At 41.6% G+C, this 22975-nt stretch overlaps 1 protein-coding gene across 1 annotated transcript in view; it reads left to right on the top strand.

Moving 5' to 3' along the window:
* khdrbs2 (KH domain containing, RNA binding, signal transduction associated 2) overlaps positions 1–22975 on the top strand; it is a 58762-nt gene that overhangs the window by 33454 nt on the left and 2333 nt on the right. Inside the window, exons 5-7 of the mRNA XM_061087899.1 lie at positions 7918–8045; positions 11428–11635; positions 22260–22342. Of these exons, the coding sequence (XP_060943882.1) occupies positions 7918–8045; positions 11428–11635; positions 22260–22342 (419 nt within the window). The remainder of the gene's footprint in view (positions 1–7917; positions 8046–11427; positions 11636–22259; positions 22343–22975) is intronic.

Here is a 22975-nt window from a genome sequence, read left to right as displayed (position 1 = left end):
GGCCCCTGCTGTACCACTTTGCATCCATCCAGAGCACATTTTGGATCTTATAAGAGGCTTTTTTACCTTTTAGCTGTAAATGCGCACCGGATGTGCATATTCTCAGGACTCAGTGTCCCAGTTCCCACTGTGTGATCCACACCAATCATACGTGTCAGCGGGATCTCTTGTTCTCTCCACATCAGCAGGGCTTTTATGTGCTGCATTTGATCCTTGTTTTGACTGTAAATGTGCCGTCAGAGTCTCAGCTCTCGCTTCAGCTGCAGCGTCTTGAGAACTGAAGCCTCATGTTGTCTGATCAGTGGACACACAGTGATTGGCTGTAGTACTTTTCTTTTCTAAGAACTATCAATATGCACAGACAATTTAGGCCAGGCATAACTTTGAGTCAATTTAATTAATTTATGTAGAAAATCTGCAAGCGGTACTAATGATGCTGGGCAACAAGGAAGACACAGATTCAGTCATATTTCACTGAGTGTCAAAAGGGCTGGAAATCATTAGCGTGGATGATGAGACTCATCAGTTTATCATGTTTGGAGAAGTCCGATGTGGCATGTGGAAGTGAAAAATAATAAAATAAAACGCATTTTTTTATTATTATAAATAATGACGCCAATATTGATAGGAAATATCCTAGAAAAAAATAGACAGGCAGTAAAACACATTTCTCTACCAAGGTCCAACAGTCCCTCCACTGCCAAAGAGGTATGTTTTTGTCAGTTAGTTAAATTTTCTGTAAGTTTGTCTGATGCAGGATTTCACAAAAACTTTTGGATAAATTACCACAAAACTTGGTAAATGGGTGTGGTATGGGCCAGAGAAGAAGCTTTTTAAAATTGTGCTGCGGATCTGGATCAGGGGACAGATCCAGTATTTTTTTTTATTCTTTATCATTAAGAGATGGGGCAGTCAATGTTTTCACTGATTTCCCACGGATTCGTGGATCTTGATGAAATAAAATAAGGCACATTTATGGAAGTGAACTTAAATGTGGTTTCATGATTGGACTGTTGGGCCTTGGCAGAGGTATGCACTCTCTAGTACTGTGAGAATTTAACAAAAATGTAACATCTTGCAATGTTAAAGAAAGTGGAACACTAAATCCTGGATCTGCCCCCTGATTCCGATCTGCACCTATGTAGTGGAATCTTCCCTTACCTGAATCACTTCATTCCACAGAGTTTCCTGGTAATCCGCCGAGCAGTTTCTGTGTAATGCTGCTTACCAACAGGCAATCTAAGACATAACCTCCTTCGCGGGAGTAATTAAAAACAATCTCAACATTATTTATATCTTGTTTCTTAATCAGAACCTATACATTCCCTGCAATACATTGTCTTTTCATGGTGGGGTGTGAACAATGTGAATCAGAGAAGGGGGAAAACATCCCTCCTCCAGCTTAGTCGATGTGTCAATAAAAACATGTGAATAGAAATATACCATGCTGTGCTTCAGCTCTCGTTCACTGCCTCAGGGATCCAACGGGTTTGCAAATAACCTGCACGTAATGCAACACAACAGGCATCTGTCAGTATCTTTAGTAACAGATGTTTCCTGCCTGTGGTGGAGAGAAGCAAGTGCTTCCTGCTGTCTACCTTTTTTTATCACTGCACTATGCTTTAGGAGCCACTTCATGTGAAACAACAATCAGTGGCGGTCACGGCGATTTGATTTAGTTGTAAGTAAGCGACATGGATTTAAGAGCTTGTTAATATTGTGAACATGAATTTCTGATATTTGCAAAAGGCCGAGTGAGGGAAATGTGTTCATGAGGTTGTAATTAAAGAGGAAATCCTCTCATCAAATTGAGTTCACAGGTCTTGGGATGAATTGCTGCATATGTGAGCTGAAGTGGGGGACTAGAGCAGCACCCTTTTCTTCCCTGTTCCTCTTTCTTCTGCATAAATTTGAACAATAACTCAAATTGATTCCATCTCCTTTACTGAAGTCAAAACAAAAATAATTTAATGTGGCGTCACCCCCCTGATGTCTGAAAATAAATGTCCTACCTCTATAATATAACAAAACCTGCTTTCCACTGAGCTCCCACAGCTCACATCTACAAACCAGGAGAAAAAGATACACAGTCTTTTCATGTGATATGTGTCCTCTGTTATAAATCTCACGCTGTGCCACTAATGTTATTTCCAATTAGAATTTAAGATGCATAATTGGATCATTAGAGTGTTTATTATTGTGTTATTCGTTTAGTCCGGAGCGGAGACAGAACACAGGGGCCACCAGCAGGTTGAGTTTATTTCATCAGTCAACGGAGCAACTGAGAAAACAAACTCTTCTATTAACGGGAGCCCTCAGATCTACCGTGAAGGGAAAAATCAGACTCCAGAAATGCCTGTTTATTCAGAGACCCAGAAAGCACCAGAGAACAGGAGGAAACTCAAACATGAATTATCAGTGGTCGGCTGTATATACAGGCGACTGGAGAAGGACGGGCGATCCTGCTCCCAGCTGGAAGAGAGAGAGTGGCCTTGATCTGCCGGCCAAACTGAGCCTTTTGCCAGATACAGGGTGTAACAGATGCCCGAACAAGATATGTGGCATTAATTCGTTTTTCTTTTGCATAAAGTCAAACAAATTACGAGTGTTATTAAAACTGACACACGTCGGCTTGTTTTTAATGTTAATGTGAGTTATTTGAGCCATATGCTCCCAATGAAGAAGCCCGAGCGGCGACACTAAAGGTCAGTGTGTGTTTTGTACAGATGCGTGTCATTATCTGAATTATCCTCCACTGCACAGATCCGCACTGTGCAGCTGCTCTGAACAATGCAGGAAAGTGTTTTGTGCTCTGGAAATGAAGGAGGCGCAATTTGTGTTGAGGTAACTTTGAAAGCGGCAGATTTAGATCTCTAATAGACAGCGATAAATCAAAATATGCAATTTCCAACTGTGTGGAAAAGTATCACGCTGTGGTTTGTTTATGCTTTAATGCAGCTGGACACAAATAGCGACACACTTAAATGTGCGGCTATAACATTAATTATATGACTGTTCTTTGATGAAATGCATAATGCTGGTTTTGAAATCATATTTCTTTCTTTCAATTTATTATTAAGTCACCTGTCCTCTCCTGTCTCTCGGCTGTCTCTCTTTCTCACACGTACATACACACACACCAGCTGGCTCAGGACCATTGTTCTCTTCAGACACGATGCATCCCGTGCTGTCTCGGCAACGGAGATTAGAAACTCCTGCTGAAAACTGTACATGCACACAGTAACAAAACTTTACAATAATCGCTTCAAGCTCCTCTACAGCTGTGAGTCCACTGGCCTTTGTGCTCGGGGAGAGCAACTTTCACTGGGCTGTTATGCAATACATCATATGAATGTATATGAAGATTTCTCAGACAGTCTTAAGCTGAAGAATTAGAAATGGACGTCTTCCTGGTGACGTTCCTGTGCTGCGAGCGTCCACGAAGCATGTCTGCTGTGCTCTGTAGAGATTCTCGTTTGAATTTGCAATAGGTGTGAATAGGTGAAGCTAAAGATGACACAGGAAACTCAATTCACCGAGACCTGTGGCATTTGTGTGTGTTTTGGTTGCATTCGTAAAGATTAAAAACTCATTTATTGTGCGTGTTTTTTTCATTTCTGCTGTGGAACCATAAGTTCCTTGCATGTTGATGCTGACCTTCAGGGCAACAGGTGAAAGATGGGATTACATGTTTTAATAAGCCCATCGTGCACTGTGGACGTGACACAACCTGACCTGTGTGAGAGCACGTTTCTAAAGACCGTCGTTCACTACACCTGAGAAGGTTTGTGAGGTCACCTAAATAAACGGAGGGGGTATGACTCCCTAACATTACAACACACAGTTCATTCATCATCACCATGTGCCATAAATCAGCTTTTTTTCCCGTGTATTATATAGTGGGTCCTGAGCTCTGTCTTCTATACAGGCCAGTGTGTCTCTGGATTATTTCTCTGGACACATGTGATAATAGTGATCTCATCATAGCAATAACAACAGCATGGATCTGCTCCCCTTCATCGAAAGGCACCATTTGGAAGAAAACAATCTTAGACCATAGTAGTTTCCAACAAAGACCCAAAATATATTTTAATAGTGGCATCGATATGATTGGTTGCTCTGGGTTGTGTGCTGCACCGAGTGAAGGCATTTCAGTTTCTCTGAGTCTTGCTCAAGAGTGAGGGAAAGATGGAGATGGCATCAGCAGTAAGGGGAAGTTGTACCATTGTGACAGTCGATGAAGAGAGAAGTCCCAACCTTCATATGGTCACAAGTTCTGGGCGGTGATCAAAAGTGGAAAGTTTGGAGGTTTACTGAGCTCACCCAACTGGGGGGATACCACCTTGGCGGACCCAGAACTTTATGGAGGGATGCATCAGTAGCACCCAGGAGAAGCTGGAATGTGTGGCTCAGGAGAGGGACGTCTGGGATGGCCCGCTACCTCTGAGTCCTGAGCCCAGGGAGACAGTGATGGATGGATCTTTTGTGCTGTTTCTGTTGGAGAGACAGAGTATTTATGCAGTTAAATCACATCACTCGACGCCTCAAGGTTTCAGGGGGCACTGGCTCCACAACATCTCTTCTAATTAAAGATCAAATACTCTGAGATTGATCATTCAGACGCGCTGAATTAATTAATGTGTGTGTGTTATTTTTCAAGAAAAATTTCTATGGCTGTAGAAACAGTTCTTTCATACACTGAGATATAAGATGTGCAAGGCATGAAATCCGAAATCTGTCAACACAGCCTGTAATAGAAACCTGTCTGAGATAGCCCCGAATGCAAGATTGATATGGAATCAATGTATCGCGTTCATGTGTTGACCCTTTAAAAGTCAAGCTTTGGCTATTTGAAGGACGTCTTGTGTGCACAGAGGTCACGCGTGGTCAGAATTAATCTCAGTCCGCAAACAGTCGGACCCGAGAATCCACAGCAGGGGGTTTATCTCTGTGTGCTCACGTTAGGGCCTCTGTCCACACTCAACTTTTACAAGCATTGGCACATTTGTTGTGCTTCAGATAAGCTGCCAGCTCTCCAATGAAAAGCTCTGCCGGTCTCCTTCAAACCAACACAGCTCTGCATGCCTTATTATTCCATTAGCAAGAAGAGCAGTTTGTCAGATGTCAGGAAAATCCAACATGCAAGTCTATTTTCTTCTTCGGTGACATGTATTGGTGAAAAAATGACAGTTTCAAAAACTGTACATCATCTGGTTCCTGACAGGATCCTGTGACTGTAAGTGAAGAGCTGTGACAAAGTGACTCCTTTCCAATTTGTTATCAAATTCAGACATGTAACATATTACATATACAAAAAAGATAACGTATAAATAGACATGTGAAACATATAAATACGTATAAAAAATACATTTAAGAATTCATATACAACACATATAAAAATACTTTTTACTAAATGCATCTGCTTGGGATATTTTCTGCCTGGTTTCCTTAAAAAAAAAAAAAAGAAAGAAAGAAAGAAAGAAAAATGGTTTCCTCTCCTTTTTCCTCCCTCACGGATAAATCATGAATCTATGCATATGCAATGTTTAAAGGTGCCCTGTGGAGCTTTCTTGTTTGCATTCATTGTTACTCACCAAGACGCACTGTGTGCATCCTCGAGGTTTAACGAGGCTGTTGGACGGATTCCTCTCTTCATTAAACATCAACAGAGACAATTCCTCTTAAAAGTTTGAAACCTGCTTGGTTGGCGTCTATGTTGACTGGCATACTGCTGCTTGGCTATTTCAGGGAACATCCAAAGAATGGAGCCAACCGCACCAAGCATTACTGTATTCCCATTTATGCAAGAAATTGTTAAATATTGACAAAGTGTTCCTGACTGACTTAAAGTCGAACATTGAACCACAAGTGGCATCCAAAGATGTGTGATGTCAAAAAGTTATCCTCATTTACTTGCAATGTGAACGTACAGTATACTACTGTAGATACGAATTGATAAAATGATAGCCGCCTAAAAGTGAAGCCAAAGCATCTTGGTCGCCACCCGGTGGATGGCTGCGGTACAAATCACAAATCCCACCTCCACCATGTAAGTGGATGGGACATGGCCAAAATTAAAAAGTCAAAAGATTTTTTTGACCAAGATGGTAGCTGTTATTTTAGTTTGTTCTTATCACACTCATGATAAGTGTTTGTGTTTTCCATAAGTTGAGTTTAGTTGAAACGTCATGATTGACAACTGACTAGGAACTAGTGTGTTGACTCTGGCCCCAAATATGTCTTTAGCCCAAGATGGCAACATGCTTATGAAGGATATTTTGGCTTCATGGATATCGGCAGGAAGTGGAGACAGTCATCATCTTGACATGCAGTCCATGTATTCATTCACATTTGAGCTAACCACTGGCAAACTTTACTCCTCCTGCAGAGAAAGACTTAAAGTGTCAAAGTCTGCACATACATCATTCTGCACAGTGAAGCGCAAACAACCAAGTGTAGAGCAAAATGATTAGAAACAACAGAGCGGGGGGGAAGCTGAAAAAACGGTCCTGCAGGAGAATGATGAATTATCACACAAGGATCTTGGTTTCCAGATTTGGTTGCTAAATTTGAGTCTGACAATAATAGAGGAGTTACTTTTCACACAAATTAGCTTCACGGTTTTGACTCGTTGCATGTTTTTATGTTTTTTCTCTAATAAAAAGTGTTTAATTACTTAGTGTCAGAACTATTCGCAGAGAAGAACTGTGATATAGTCACGAGTGGGCTGTGAGTGGGTTAGAACAATGAGAAGGAGGGCGTAAAAAAAGAAAAAGAAAAGGTGACACTAATTCTCCAGAATATTATATGAGCGGTACTTTTACTTGCCCAGCCATTAATGTTATCTAGTCCTTCACTTATCAGTGCACTCTGGACAGAGTCGTATCTCATGCATCAATGTGCAGTTAATATATTGGCTGGATTAATGCTCACACAAAGACGTCATTGACTCCGTGGCTGTAAAGACTAAAGGGAGAGCGATGATTAATGTGGACCAGGGGAAATTATTTTCGACTTTTATTTCACATTTATGGAATACTGTCTGTCCAAGGAAAAAGTGCTAAAGAGATTAAAAAATGTTCCGGGTGAGTTACGTCGTTTTGAGTCATGCAGTCAAAAATCTTAGACGACGTTAGAAAACATGGCCGTCAGAAATATTGACAAGCAAAGGAATTATTTTCCAGCCTCCATCGCTTTGTTGTCAAACGTCAAAAAAACAGTTTGTCCGATGCATTGAATCTCGTGGGCTTGGTTTGAAGGTGTCTGATATATAAGCCTGTTTAGTTGTCAGCAGTGACAAGATAATGAATACTGCTTTTCCCACAGCCTTATCTGCTGTGTAATGATCCAGCATTTGATAACCGGTTGAGAAAAATGCTTCAGAATCACAAGATAACGATATTCCTCACAACGTTGTTCAAGCTGTCAATTACAGGCAGCGTGTGCCCACAAAGTCCCGACTATTTTTGTGCTGCTTTAAAGCGAGAAGAAAGGCTTTTCGATTTTATTTCCTTTTTTTTATGTCCCTTCGACAAAAAGAGAAATTATTTTGAAAATCTTGTCCCTGTTATATTGAATATCCTGACGATAATTACTAAATTCAATCTTGTTCTGTAGAAAAGAAACAGATGCTCAAACTTGCTGTGAGCAGTGAATCCGCAGCCCTTTCAGTGGTTATTGTCTCTTCCCAACTTACCAAATCCTTCCCCTGTGTTTTGTGTCCAAACATAACCAAAGAAAACGTCTTCATTGAGCATTCAGCGCTCAGAGACGCCATGTGTTTCCTCCCTGGTCACGACAATTTGAATTCGATGACATTTGCTGCTGTTGCGAACATCTGGTGCAGTCAGAAGATACATGTCCTTGTCTTCCTTTTTTATGACACATGCTTTTTTCTTTTTTTGGGGGTTCCCGCAGGACTATAACGACGAGATCAGACAGGAGCAGCTGAGAGAGCTGTCCCTGCTGAACGGCTCCGAAGAGTCGAGCAGAGGGAGGAGTGCACCGGGAAGGGGCGCGCGGCCGGCAACCGCAATCTCCACAAGGTAAAGTACCAGCTACAGCTGCGTGAAGAGCTGCGCCGAAAGAAGCTGAGTGTTCCCGTGGAAAACAATGACGAGGGCCTCTTGAAATTCTGAAGGTTACTATTGTTATAAAAGATCTGAGTGAGACAAAATGACGCTCGTTCCTGCAAAGTTTTAGGATGTTTCAAAGCTGAATTTGTGCTCAGCCTTTGTTAGTTATGTTAAACCAATGGGGTTGTTCATCTTGAAGCATAACACCTTAACAATTTCTGTTGCACATAATATGAAATCAATATGAAGTAACAGTTTCTAGCCTTTTTCCAGATATTGAGCTCCATCCACAGGTTGACAGGATTGTCTTTTTTATCATTTAAAAGTCACAAGCGAAATATGGTAACATTTCAGCCTATATCAGAAATAAAAGCCCACTGAATATGTTTTGCTTGTAATATTGATGCCCAATATTCATCCCAGATAGAAAAAAAACTAAAACAAAGGTTGTTAGAGAAAGAGACAAATTGACTTCAAAGAGAATTCATTCACCTGATCCCTCACCATTTCCTGTGTTGACGAATGGTTCCTCCTCTGTTCCTCAGCAGTAAATCTCATTTTTGACACATTGTGTTATATGACTGGAGCGGCAAGCTTCGCGCCCAAAGTCACCATTGATTAGATAACGTTTTGTAAATGTCCCTCAGTGAAGCATGAGTCATGACGCATTTAAAATTGTTTTACAGGAACACAAACATTTATATAGAGGGTATGGTCTGTATATAGCATTTTTCTAATCTTGATGACCACTTTGCAATGTATTTCTTTCACCTATTTACACACACATTGATAAAGTGCATCTGTGTGAACAGGGTTTAGTTTGACATGTGGAATGGGGAAGAACCACCGACCCTCGCTCTAAGCCATGGACGCCCAATGAACAAACAGTTAGTTCTGGAAAACCAGACTGAAACAGTGTGTTTCTCATTTCACTGTTTTAAATGTTAAAACAACACTGAGGAAGGGGGCAGAGATGTATCTACTTTACAAGCATTAACTCTGCGGAGGTGTCATCTGGGTCTGCATAGATTCCATGTGTTCCTGGTGATAACACAGACTCTGACTTATCTTTGAAAGATGTCGGGTTGTTTTAAAAAATAAATAAAAAGTATTTGATTAATTTGACTAAAGTGGCAAATGGCAAAAACACTCCTCAAATCAAAGTATCCAATATCCAAACTTGTTTTTTGTTATTTTGTCAGTGGTAAAATAAAACATAACTCAATTGATATGTGTTCCGCTGGTTCCTGTTGTTGTGAGTTATTCCTAAAAACAAATCTGAGAAGATGGGAAAAGAAAAGACTCTCCCATAAATAGACGACTGGTGGAATAGCCCTTTAATTCAGTTACACAGTCACACACAATGAGTCAGCAGCTTTGACCAACACAGAGTTGTCCTTTATTTAAAGATGATGTGTAATTTCAAACATTTATAGTGTGTAAAGTGTTGTGAAGGACAAATACACATTTTCATTATTGAAACAAGGACGCACAAACCTTGATGGTGGATTTTCAGAACAATTCAATATCTCATATTATATTCTCTGCCTTAGGTTGTTGTTGATTGTATTTCACTGTTTTCTTAAGGTAACACAACCAAGATAGTAACATGCACAGTGTGTGTTCACCCAGATGATCACTTTGCAAACACAAGCAAGTTTTCTCTCCCCAGTGAATCCACCATTAAGTCTTAAGGCCATATTAAAGAAAAGTGAATATTTCCAAGAATAATGTTGTAATATTGCAAGTACAAAAAAAAATCCACATAATTATGAAACTAAAGTTGCAATTTACTGAAAAAAAAGTTGTTGATATTGCAAAAATGAAGAAACAGTTCTTTAGGAGTAACCAGCAAGGATCAGCAAGCTCTCCAGAGTTCCACTTCTCGATCAAAAATCTTGATTACCAATCTTATTTCTTAATTATCCCTTAATCCGGATTCCTCCACCACAAAAACAGCAATTGCCTCCAAGTCTGTGGTAATTTCCTCGGAAGAGACACAGCTTCTTGCACAATCTTTTCAAAGTCCTGATAGTAATAATAATGTGGTGCTGATGAGCCAAAAGATGACCTATTTCATTATTTATGAAAACTATACTAAAGTGTAACTTAACTTTTCCCCGTAAAATGTTGTTATTCTTGTAAAATGTCAACATCATCCTTTAAAAAAAGGTCGCAGCAAACTCCTGTGGCTTTCAAACAGAATGGGAGATGGTTCCATGACCAATTAGGAGACAACAAAGAGTTCTACCCTTTAGAAGCATGTGTCTGACACAGGGACTCTCTCCCCCACTGTTGTACAAGTAAAAGCAAATATGGACACGGCGTTTGCTCCAGGTGCTCAGGCTGTTACCACAGAGCTCCGAGCGCTACAGAGCATTTGATTGGCTCGGCCGTGCATGAAGCTGTGTGCACGTGGAACACCTGCGTCCTCCAGTCGCCTCCGAAGCTCGTTTTGTAGAGTAAATTGTCCGTAATCTACCTGCAGCCGCGGCCTATCCCTCAGGAGCGAGCAGGTACAGTTTGCCACGGCAGCCTAGTTCAGGCAGCGCAGGCGGGATGCTTTAAATCCTCCGGTAACATTGGATGCTCCCATTTTTAAAGTCACCACCAACACCACTCCCCATCCCAGATTTCACTCCTTATGGCGTGCCGATAAGCGATTATTGTAAATCTCCATGAAAAATATGCAGCAGTAATTCCCCTTTGAGTGTCTGTATTTTTGGATCACAATGAGCTGCTACCTAGTGAGGGATGTGCCATGGGAAGAAAAAGGGTATCCGAGCCCACCTACATCAGGCAGCTGTTAGAATGTAACTTAGCAGACAATGGACGGCTTTAGTGCGGCTAAATCCTTCCCGCCATCCCCTTGCTGTTCATGTGGTCCTGCTGCTGGACAGTCCCACTTCCACAGAACTAACAAACCCCCTTAATATCCCTCACATCTGCCCGAAGCCCCCTTTGGCCATTCATTTATTTTCTGGTGGACAATATTGAATAAACTCTATAAACTCCAGTGGAACTGTGTGACTGCCACCTGAGCGTATTCCAGTTAATTGAGGCAGATGGTGACACAAACACAGGCATGGCACTGCTCCATCGCGTTATTGAAACTGGAGCCCAGTGGCACAGCAGAGAGAGAGAGACACAAAGTGACACTCTGATCGCGACAAGAGCCACCTGAGCGCCAGCAGTTACCACCAGGTCGGCGGCAGCGATATGAGCGAGTCGATTGATTTCTTATTGTTTTTTTTTATCTCTCTTTACGATTTTCCCCCCACACTGTGGCTTATTTAGACATGTTGTGAAGTAAAAACCAATGCCATGTTTGTGTGCTTGTTTGCTCCTCCAGGGGCCACAGAGGCACGGGGAGGAGGGCGGCAGCGGCGGCGGCGGCAGCAGCGGCACCCCGGGGGGCAGCGGCAGCGGCAGCTCACAGCAAACTTCCCACGACCGGTTTAACGAGAGAGGGACAAGCGCCGAGAGCCAGGGGGGCGGCGGGGAGCGCTGCATACAGGGTCCCGCTGTTAGCAGTCACACATGAGTCCTATGATGACTACGTGAGTCCAATCCTCTTTGCACACACTGAAAAGTATGGCTGATGGTAATTTCACTTGAACTGTGTCGAAATCAGAGTGGCTCTAATTCCCTTTCATGTGATCCGGAGGAGGCTGGCATTGCATGGTGAGGCATTCAGGGACAAGTATCGAAAATTTGGGCATGCAGGAACTATATATATTTTATTTAATTAACTTCAATTTTAAAACCACACTGTTCATTTTGTCAGGATTTCGGACCGTCTTGTGCAGCCCTTTGGTTTCCATTAACATCAGCACGAGTAAGATAAGGAATTTGAAAGAGGGATAAGTGATGGATCACAGTGAACGTTAACATCGCCTTCATCTTTTTCATCACTATTTCAAAGCTCTCAAATCTGCATCATATTCCACACACATAGAAATGAGGCGTCAAATAACACATCACGCTTCAGACGACAAAACTTCTGACCAATAATGTTTCGATGAATTACCTAGCATTGGCTACATTATCATAATCAACACACTCTGCATGAATACTAATAATCCAAACACATTATTTTACATTTATACACGGTAGGTTTGTAAATTAAAAGCTTTTCCGCAATTTAGTAAATCACTCATTGTAAGACATAGAAATTACACATTTTCTTGGCCTGGATTTAGCGGCAGCTGATTTAAACCAAATCCAGCTCTTTGATATTTTTACTACGGACTTAATCTTTCTCTGTTTGCATGGTTATGATAAATACAGTTTTCTTTTGTAAACTTAAATTCAACCTTCTCATGTCAAACATTTACACCAGCTTCCCTGTACAACCATAAGGAAAGAATTAAAAAGGAAAATGGCATTTTTACGCCCGAAATGCAAGAAATGATCTCTGTTATATCTCGGTGTAATATGGTGATGTTAGGCTAAATCGATATTACTTCGTTTGGGGCTTTTAGGCCATTAGTCTGCGCTGTGAGCCATTAGGAAGAGCACACGGGGGTTAAATGCCTTGCTTCAGGGCACCTCAGCAGGGGTATCATTAATATTGACCTTGGAGACAGCAGCTGCCAACCTTGGGTTGAGGGTTGGCAAGGAAACAAAGCCCTGGACACTGAAGGCACCAGCACTTGGTTGTGACAGTCGAGTCCGGCAACACGTACGCAGCACGCTGTCATGCACACCCTGATTGTCAGTGAGCAGCGAGGGTCTGTAGAGGGACTGACAGGGCAGGTTAATGTATGGAATATTTGATGGACCACCATCCCCGAGTGTAAAAGGTAAATGGTTTTGTATTTATATAGCGCTTTTCTAGTCTTTTATCACCACTCAAAGCGCTTTACAGTACGGTTTTACATTCACCTATTCACACACACATTCATACAGTGCATCTATTCGCAGCACTTTGTTATTCTATGGGGGGGCCATTCGGGGTTCAGCATCTTGCCTAAGGACATGAAGATGGGTCAGACCGGGGATCGAACTGCCGACCTTCAGGTTGGAGGACGACCACTCTACCCCTCAGCCATAGCCGCCCTGAGTGTGCCTTCACTATAGCCCTATATCACGTATTTGCTCACTTCACTTAAAACAACGCTGGGATCCTTATTAAAAAAAAAAGGAAATCAAGGCCCTGGTTACAATACACTCGTCCTCTGAAATTTCCCAAGGTCATTTTGAAAAGACTACACAAGGTGAGCACTAAAGTTTCATCCAAATGAAAAAAGGCAACACTTTTACCAGTCTATTTCCTCAGAGCCTTCCTGCTAAGCAAAGCCCCCATGTGTGCTGGCAATTGAAGATTGGGCTGTCTGCATGGGGAAATGCACAAGCGCAGTCTCATTACCAAACCAAATTGAGTTCTGATGTAGAGCCTGTGTATTTCTGAGGAGTGAGAAAGCGAGGCATTTCTTCTCTTTGTAATTGGAGGTTGGGAAGGAGGGTGGGAGCAGGGAGACCAGGGGATTATGGAAAGATGAATTTGTCCTGAACATTTTCTCTCCTCATATCTCACTTTGCTATTTCTTTATTTCTCTCTGCCGCATTACACAATTTTCTCCGAAGCGTGTTTGCAGAATGTATCGAGACCTCTTTATGGACCAGGTTTGTTTGTTTGGATTATTTTTTTTTCATTTTCAGCAGATGTTATTGTTAAGGCTGTTGTTCCACTACAAGATTCCTGCAGTGTTAAAGCACAATAAAAGATCAGCAGCAGTGTGTGTGAGTCTCTGCTGTTACATCCTGTATTTGTCTCCGGTTGGAAGCAGCATGGGTGTGCGGGTATCTCGCAGATTTCTCCAGAGAGGCCGTTTGATTGATGGACTCTGTCAAACTGTCAGTCCGTCTCATAAAAGTGATACTGTGAGAATGTCCATAATTGCACCTATTTGAGGGTGGTATTGATTTAAAACCTCAATGGGAAGCACGAGGAAGCTGGTAGTTATCATGTATCATTGTTTGCTTTATAATTTATGAACGCAGCGGCTCCCTCTTTATCTTCCTCCCACAAATCTCACCTTGCCGCATCCTTTGCTTGCCCACCCCCTCGCAGAGAGGGCCTCAGTGTTCGATGACCCAACTCAGCTGTTTTAACTTTCAGGTGCACAGAAAAAAACGCCTCGTCAGGAGCTGAAATAACGATTTGCACTGGTACGAGTTGAGGGACTATGAGGCCAAGTTTATTAAGGATGTTAAAGGATAAGGCTGTTGGAAGCTTTACAATGTTCCAACACATTCCAAAATCAATCAATCAAATGGAGAGGCGGTGGACTAGTGGCAGAAACTTGGACTATGGGCAGAAAAGGTCTCTGGTTCGACTCCACGGAGAAACAACAAAAAGACGAACCTGGATTGAGCTGTCCAAAAATCCAAGAGGATTCTCCCTACCCTGTCTAGTGCCCCTGAGCAAGGCACCTTACTCCCCCAACATCTGCTCCCCGGGCGCCGTTCATGGCTGCCCACTGCTCTGTGTGTCCTGCACCAGATGGGTTAAAAGCAGAGGTTAAATTTCCCTTCTGCATGAGTGTGCTTGTGCATGTCTGTGCATGTGTTTGGGACAAATAAATGTATCTTAATCTTAATCAACCAGCAAGTAGTATCTGTGTATCCAAATCCACATGCAGCGTATTCCTTCATTGTTGTCCATATTAAAAACAGTCTGTTGCACTCTGCGACTTTTTTATTTATTAGCATGAGCTGTAGTGTATTCAACTCAGTGCAGCCGTCTGTGGGAATTAATACTAGTTCATCGAGTGTGTATTCATGCACAGCTGAAGATATAGTCCTTCACCTTACTCTCAGCCTTGGCGGTTACAGTGAATTATTCAGCTTTTTGTTTACATTGTTGTTTATTTTTATTTATTATTTATTTATTGTTTGTTTTTTCAGGGACAGTGTATATTCATAACAACACTGTAAATAGGCTAGAGTTCGCCGAAGGATAAAAAATAAATGTTGCCAGTTCTGATCTAATAAGATTTTCTATTGTGAGTGTGCGAATGGCCAGAAGGATTATTCAGGCATGCGACCAGCTTAGTGAATGGCCTTCAGGTTGATATAAAAAGGATGCGTGTCTGAAAGGGATTTAACAGTTAATTACCAGTAATTATTAGTACATTATTTTGGGTGTATATCTCGATTTGAATAAAATTACATAAATTTGACCTATCAATCAAGCTGAGGGAATAATTCTGTATTAGTTTTTAGTGTTTTACTGGAAGGTTTTTAGCATTTTACTGTTAAGTTAATTGTCGAGTTTGTGAAATGCTGTGAACTTATAGACACATCAATGCTGAAAACATAACCTCGTTGGCAGAGGCACTAAAATTATGAATAAATATAAAGTAAATATAAAGTCAAGTAAATCCTGGATGTAGCCCCTGCTTTGTTTTCTGTATCGCATCGATTCTCTTTCATTGTCCATCGTGCGTTTATACACAGTCAATTCAATAGTTAGTATTAACATCGCTGCACAATACATACACGTGTATTTATACATGCAGGCTGTAGTTTGCAGTAATTGTATAGTGAACGAACCGACGACAGACCATTGTTTACTGCTCAGACTTGGTGAAGTTGCCATAAATATTAGCTGCGTCTCGGCCGTGGAGCAGGACGTCATGTAACCGGGGTTCCTCCGGAGGCTGTAGTGATTAATGGGCTTTGTCATTCTGTCAGTGTCTTGAAGTAATACAGTGACAGTGGCCATTATTGGGCCTCTTATAGGATAGCAAGGCGTGGAGTTGATGGCTGTGGAGGGAATGTGTGTGGTGGGGCTCACCTCCGAGGAATGTGCTTTCAGTTTTATTTTGTTATTTTCATCATTCTGGGCTGTTACAGCTTTCTAATAGGTTCTTCACGCTTTGTCAAATGAAATCTGCAAAATCTAGAGACCGGTGAATGTCAGGCGCTTGAATCTGAGCTTAACATTTTGCAACAGAGGTTTGCTAGATGTCTCTGTTTGCTGCTAAAGAGCGCGAGCATGCGTTGATCGTGGTTTGAGATAAATTGATGATCTCCTCAGGGATGCAGTTCTCCATAAACTGATCTGATTAGGTAGGATTTAGTCAGTCTGATCATTTAGTGGAAGTGCTCTTTGTTTTTATAAAGAAAATTTGATCATAATATAATTCAGAGATTCAAAGCACATCATATACTAATGGTGGTCAGCCTGATCTCAGGGCTCTTTCTTGCTTTCTGGTTCTTTAGCTGAAGGTTATATACCACATGGCTTGGCTTTCGGGACAGTTTGAGTAAATTGAACATATTTTGAAGCAAACATGATGGAAATTACAAGACAAATTAGTATTTGACAATTATTTGATGTATTCTTTTCATCAAGAAACAAATTTGACACACTCATCAATATTGATCCCTTAAAATGCCTCCTGATCCATGAATTTGTTTCTGAGAAATCCAGGAAAAAAGTCCTATCTTACATTGGTAAAGATAGTGGGAAAAGACATTTCCTTGATCAGCTATGAAATCTATATGTGCACCGAAATGTTACAAGTTATTTCCTGACCCATACTGCCTCCTTCCACCAAGGCTCATGGGATTTGGTGGAGCAGTTTTCATTCTAACAAACAATCAAACACTGATGTAAACAGAGGTAAAATGTCTTTCCAGTGTCAAGCTTTTATATTCCAGTAGGTGATCTGATGTGGTACTATTTGTCAAACAGTGTATTTTCGAAGCATTTATGGAAAGCGTATTGTTTCTGCATGAGGCACAGTTTGAATAGGTGCGTACTTTAAGTTGTTTTGACTTTTGAAACGGGCGATAATGAATGAATGTCACTTATTCCCGAGAAAGAGCGGCAGTGAGACATTTCTCTCTGCGATCAGTCAGAGTTCTTCCATGTGAAAAGTGCAGAGGGAGATTAGAGATGTGATTGATGGCATTCTGTATGGACTGGAACCATGGCCTCGGTTTAATGTTAAAGATCAAATCCCATCTGGATCAAATCTTATCTTTTAATGTCAGGCCTGATGACAGAGGAGAGGAGAACCGGAGAGTGATACGGGATTCTGTCGCTCACAGCACAACCATGAATTGTACAAATTGCTGTTAAAAAACTGAAACACATTGCCTGGGTTTTTAGACCTGAGCCCTGCAACCATACCGAGGCTGTGCGGCAAATGCCGTAATGTGATTAAACACAGAGCTTTGGGAGGCTTTGAAGAGGAGAAAAAAGTCCAATCTGCTGTGAAAAAAAGCGAAAGGACGCCTTTTTGAAATGGGGGGGGGGGTTGTCTTCCCATATAATCTATTTCATGAACATAAAAGATGGGCGAGATCGGTTGAGTGTTTCCTGAAGGGGAGCAGTTTCCCGGGCCACCTTTAAGGACGGTGTGAACATCTGCTGTAATTGCTTTATAACAATGGCTTCAGATACACTGCTGAGTTCACATTTGTTAGATTAATTATGGAAATTCTCCATGCAGAACTCTCCTGTTTATTAAAACAGATGTAAGACACACACTTCCACTTGATTATTTAAAAGACGAGGGACTCAGGTAGACTGCATCGCGCTCGGACCCATCGGAGCGCGGCGCCGCCGGCGAGGGAAGGACGCCGTCACGTCTAAAGCTAAACTCTGTGAGCACAAGTAATATGATTTGAATAGGGAGAAAATGCCTTGTCTGATTTGTTTGTTTCTGTTCTCCCAATGACAAACACCATATTGCTTAATGTCGCCAAAGTAATCGAGAGTCAATCTCATCGGGAAAAAAATCCTACATATTGTATAACTGTGACGCAATTGGAGAAAATGCATTGAAAAGCAAACTCCTGCTCCAAGTGCACAATAGACGACAAAAGGTGCCCGCTGATTGAATTTGAGCAGGTAGAAAGCGGCTAAGAGCAAGCGTCTATTCACTGAGACAAAAGGTCTTTGAATCTCATTTTCCTCCCCATTCTGCTGCGTGGTGAGGTATTCACAGGCTGCTCCCGGTGAAGATCCGTCACTGTCGGGGGACGTACAGGTTGTCAATTGATAATGAAGCACAGCACTAAGGGCCTTTAGGTTCTTTCTGTCCTAATTACAGCGGCCGAGGACTCTCCACCCTTGTATTAACATTTGATTTATTTCCTCTGCCTTGTTATAAAGGACCGGTGTTAATTGTTTTTACAGATAAGTGTCAACCTAAAGGAATGGAGCCTCATTAATTAAGGGCCGTGTCTGTTTACACACAGTGTCCTTTCCGATCTGAGTGCAGCATGTGTTGTAGGTCAAACCGACAGTCACGTCAGCAGAGAGATAAGTTACGCTGATGAACACCGCGTAAGGTTTTGTTTGAGCTGACACTTGAGCAATGTTACGACTTTATCGAAATCACATAGCCTCTCCCTAACAATGTCCATCTGTCTTGTCTGCGTTAGATAATAAATGATATTCATGGCATTTATATTTGGATCCATATACATGTAAGTATAGTTTAGCAACGAAAAACAACTCAAGGTCAGCTACATTTTCCCAGAGCTTTAGAACGCATCTCGGTGTCTCTCTCTGCAGATGAGAATTAATTGTGCTCGGCTGTCATGGAGTTACTATGCCAACACGTCAACACTGTGATTTATTGTCATGTGTAAACGATAACATAAACATGGGATGGAGCCGGGGCCGTGATACCGGTATGAATAAACTAGATGACGGTAAGGGAAACAGTTGGTCCACCAGAATATCGGAGCCACAATAATCAAATGTATAGGCTACCATAAGGCGTGTTGTCATATAATCATATTGTCAGCAGTCGTCTTCTTACAGGGGACCAAAAAATTCACAAGCAGACCTGATCAATCGCTGCTCAGGAGCGGGGTTCAGCATCACCGATCACCTAAGTCACCATTCTTCGAAATTTTGGTTTATCAGCAAATTGTTGTTTTTTCTTGTTTTCACTTTCCCCCGGGGGTAGAACAGCAACAATGGTTTTACAGCAATTCTCAGGGAAAATAAGGCCCATAATACCGAACCAGACATAAACACAGTGTAGATACATTTAAAAAATCCAGTCTCTTGTTAGTTTGCTTGGATGAACCAACCTAAAAAAAGTCAAAAAGCAAGAACCACACAAATGCAGTGTAAATGAAAAGGTAAACAGGAGCGAGACTCGGAGATGGCAAACTTTATAAGTATACACATAGCTTTAAAGTAAACAAACAGCTAAACAGTATGCAGGGCCATGATGTGTTCAAATGAATTCAGCGTTTCCATCATTTATTTTCTATAGCTGAAAACAACACTCATATTTCATATTCTGTGTGAGTAAAGGCTGCACAAATGTTATATCGCTTCTGTAAAAAGATGTCCCTCTTAATAAATATACTGTAGAAGAAACTCTATTTCCCATTCCTGTATTCCTGTAGTTTAACTTTAGGTTTATTTTTATAATGAGTGAAATGAATCCACTGATTACTTTGCAGTTATGGTCCAGCGTGGAGCAATTTGTCATATGGGATTGTTAATAAAATGGTCAATTACTGAGATATGCTGGTCTCTGACTCTGCCTTTGTGGGGAAAGACTCATGCAAGAAAAGGAGAAGTATTGGATCCCCTGAACAACTTAATCCCTGACATAATCCCTAACTTTAATTTGGTCAAATTCCTGTTCACACAAATAAAGCCACACAGGAACCGGAGAGGATTGGATCGGCGTTACCCGACAGGAGAAGCAGAGTCTGCGCATACATGCCATGAATCCATTCTTTTTTACCATTGCTGCCCTGGATGTCCTTCACACTCACTGTGTCAGCTTTTGCAAGATGATATTACTCTGCTGTTACTGGCAGACGGGGAGGAACGACTTCGGCCGTGATTCAATGTCTGGAATAAGCCGGCTTCAGTGGAGCTTTCGGTGCTGATTTAAAATGTGTTCGATCTCGACAAAGAACTAAACACGTGCATGTATGGTGGAGCGTGATTTGAAACAGCGGGTTTGGGGAGGATTAGAAGAGATTAGATCATGGTAAAAAGAAACATAAGCACTTTAAACTCCACTAAATCTCTTTAAATGAGCGAGATCCAGCAATTACAAGAGCAGACAATAGTGAAGTTTACTGCTCGGCGCACTCTTTGGCCTCTCTCCAGCTGGTGGTGTTATTCAGGTTAAGCTGTTTACGTGAACCTTAGGTCTGCTGAGATTGGTTACCCCTGCTCTCATGAATAAACCATTAAACAGAATAGTGCCTACAGTCTTCTCTTAGGTTGCATTCATCTCCGACAACCCCCTCAAAGAACATAGGGCAGCCTGGGTGTTGCCTAAGAGGCATAAAGTCCATCAAGAACTCACCTCTGCTCATAAAACTTAATTTCTGAGTTCACAGTCGTATTTGAAAGCAGCTCTGAGGAGGAAGATTTCCCACCGGCTCCTCTTGTAAATCAACTGACAATGTAGAAATCGAATGGCCAAAAACTTAATTTTGTAAAAGAGTGCGTGACGTGCCCACCCTGACCCCAGTGAACATTACACACTTTAGAGGTAAATACATAAAAAAAGAGAGAAAACTTAATTTGTCTACAACACATTGTAAAGAGCTGTGAACATTGTTTGCTTTATGGTCGGCATGGTGATGCTGTGGTTAGCGTCTTTGTCTCCCAGCAATAAGGTTTGAACCTGACGGGCAAGTGGTGTAGATAATGGATGGATGGATGGATGGATGGATGGATGGATGGATGAATGGATGAATGGATGGATAGATGGATGGATGCTTCATGCAGATGCCAGAATGACATAAAAGGAGTGAGATGTTTACATGCCACTGCAACAATGTAATGTTGTAGTATTTGATATTAGTATGGTTTCTTCTGCTAACTGAGGTGTAATGTTTCCTTCAACTGTTCATAGCATAGACTGTATATGAAAATGGAGTCTGGGTCCTGGAGATTAAAAACAATGCAGAAGTGTCTGATCCACATACCTGAACACATAATCGGTGTTGTAGCCTGGAGTTATCAGGTGTTCTGGGTTTTACCCTCTTCTGCTCATGTGCCTCTTCAATCCTCTTCATCCAGCAGCGTAGGCTTAACAAGTGCAAGCTGCCTTGTCACCCTGAGACCAAAACTATATCAGGGTCTCAATAAGGACTGGGTGATGTGGGATGGTCATTTCTAAAGAAGTTAATGAAAAACTACTACTACTTCTTTCTTGATTTATAAATCTATTAAACATTTACATATGGAGTTTACGACATCAAATGCTAGTTTCAAGTCTTCTTCAATACAGCATGATGTTCATTTAGTCAATGATGGTCCCATTTAGAGTCAAATAGACATTACGCATTGGGGTGTGGTTACCGTGTGATTGATGGTTATGGTTACTTTTGGTTTCACGAAACAAATATGGCGCAGGATGAAATGCAAACATCTAGGCTTTGAAATAGTGGTATGCAAACCAATGGGTGACACTGTGGTGGGTTACCAACCCAGGGTCGCGTTCTCTGTTGATGTAAAAGACTAACAGACTGGTTAAGGCTTTAGCATTAACAGTTTCCTTTAAACTACAAACACGTTCCTGATGACAAAAAAAAATCATTATAGAGATCTTTCCTTTGTGTTTGAGGAATCAATGAGTTTGTTTTGTTCATGAGAAACAGACAAACTCAAGTAATAGGTGTTTGCAACTGCACAGCTAGGGTCCTATATTTTTATAGTTGTTACCAGTACTTCCAAGTGGCCGGGGAATATCTATACGCTCCTTATAAATCGAGTCTAGAATGCGGGCTGCATGCTGTTTAGCCACTTTCAGTGTTATTGAACATGACTGCAGTCACTAGCCGGCTTTTTGTGCTTGTTTCCCCCGAGTCGCTACGTATCAATAGAAGAGATCCATATTGCTGTTAAGCCTCAAAAGGTGTCTATTAGGCTCCTGCAAACCTTAATCAATAAACTCTGCTGGACGTGGACGCTTTTTTCCCTGCTTCCTCTCCCTGTTATAGACACAAAGTAATGGACTTTGCCTGTGGAACTAAGTATTGATTGTTTTTATGCTCACATCTAACCAGTTAGACTGGATGGAGATGAGGCGCAGGTCGACTCGAATGCTTAAGCTCTGTGTGTGTGTGTGTGTGTGTGTGTGTGTGTGTGTGTGTGTGTGTGTGTGTGTGTGTGTCTGTCTGTCTGTCTGTCTGTCTGTCTGTCTGTCTGTGTGTGTTTGCTCACAGGGCTACGATGATGGATATGGAGGAGAATATGACGACGAGAGTTATGAGCCCTACGAGGATAACTACAGCAACCAGTCGAAGAGGTGATGTTTTCATTTTGAAGTCAATCAACACGTTTCTCAATTGCCATCTGTCTACCGTTATTTGCAAAGCAGCATGTGACACGTGTTCGGTGAGCAGCTGTTCTATCATCATGTTTCTGCGCTTCACAATTGACTTTGTTCACGCCCAATATTCAGCCTGACTATGAATTAGCACCGTTTTTCTCGGCTCAAAAGACACCTTTGCTGACATTTCATATTTTTAGAACTGTCAGAAAACTACAACAACAGCAATGAGTGGAACCAACTAACTTGTCTTGTGTTGCAAAAAAACCCTGACGTAGCTCTTTCCCCCTGTGCCGGAGCTCAACTGTCACACAGAAACTATTAAAAACACATCAGTAACCAGCATGGCACCATGGGCACCCGAGTTAATCCCACACACACCATTCTGCTGCTGTAAATACTCACTGGGGGATCGGATGTGTTGAATCTGCAGCTGAAAATAGTCCCTAGCAACTTTTTACTTCGGTTTGAATAACACTGGCTGAAAGCCGGGCCCAGCTGTTACATTACTGAGTGAAAACATTCAATTGTCACACGTTACTTAGATTTACAAGTTTTAAAGTAAACGAAAGACACTAGAACATCTTGTTGTGCTCATTTTGTAATGGG

This window comes from Limanda limanda, chromosome 15 (assembly GCF_963576545.1).
Source record: "Limanda limanda chromosome 15, fLimLim1.1, whole genome shotgun sequence".
NCBI classification, from domain to species: domain Eukaryota; kingdom Metazoa; phylum Chordata; class Actinopteri; order Pleuronectiformes; family Pleuronectidae; genus Limanda; species Limanda limanda.
The sequence above is the reverse complement of the archived record's forward strand: the minus strand, read 5'-3'. Positions and strand labels throughout refer to the sequence as shown.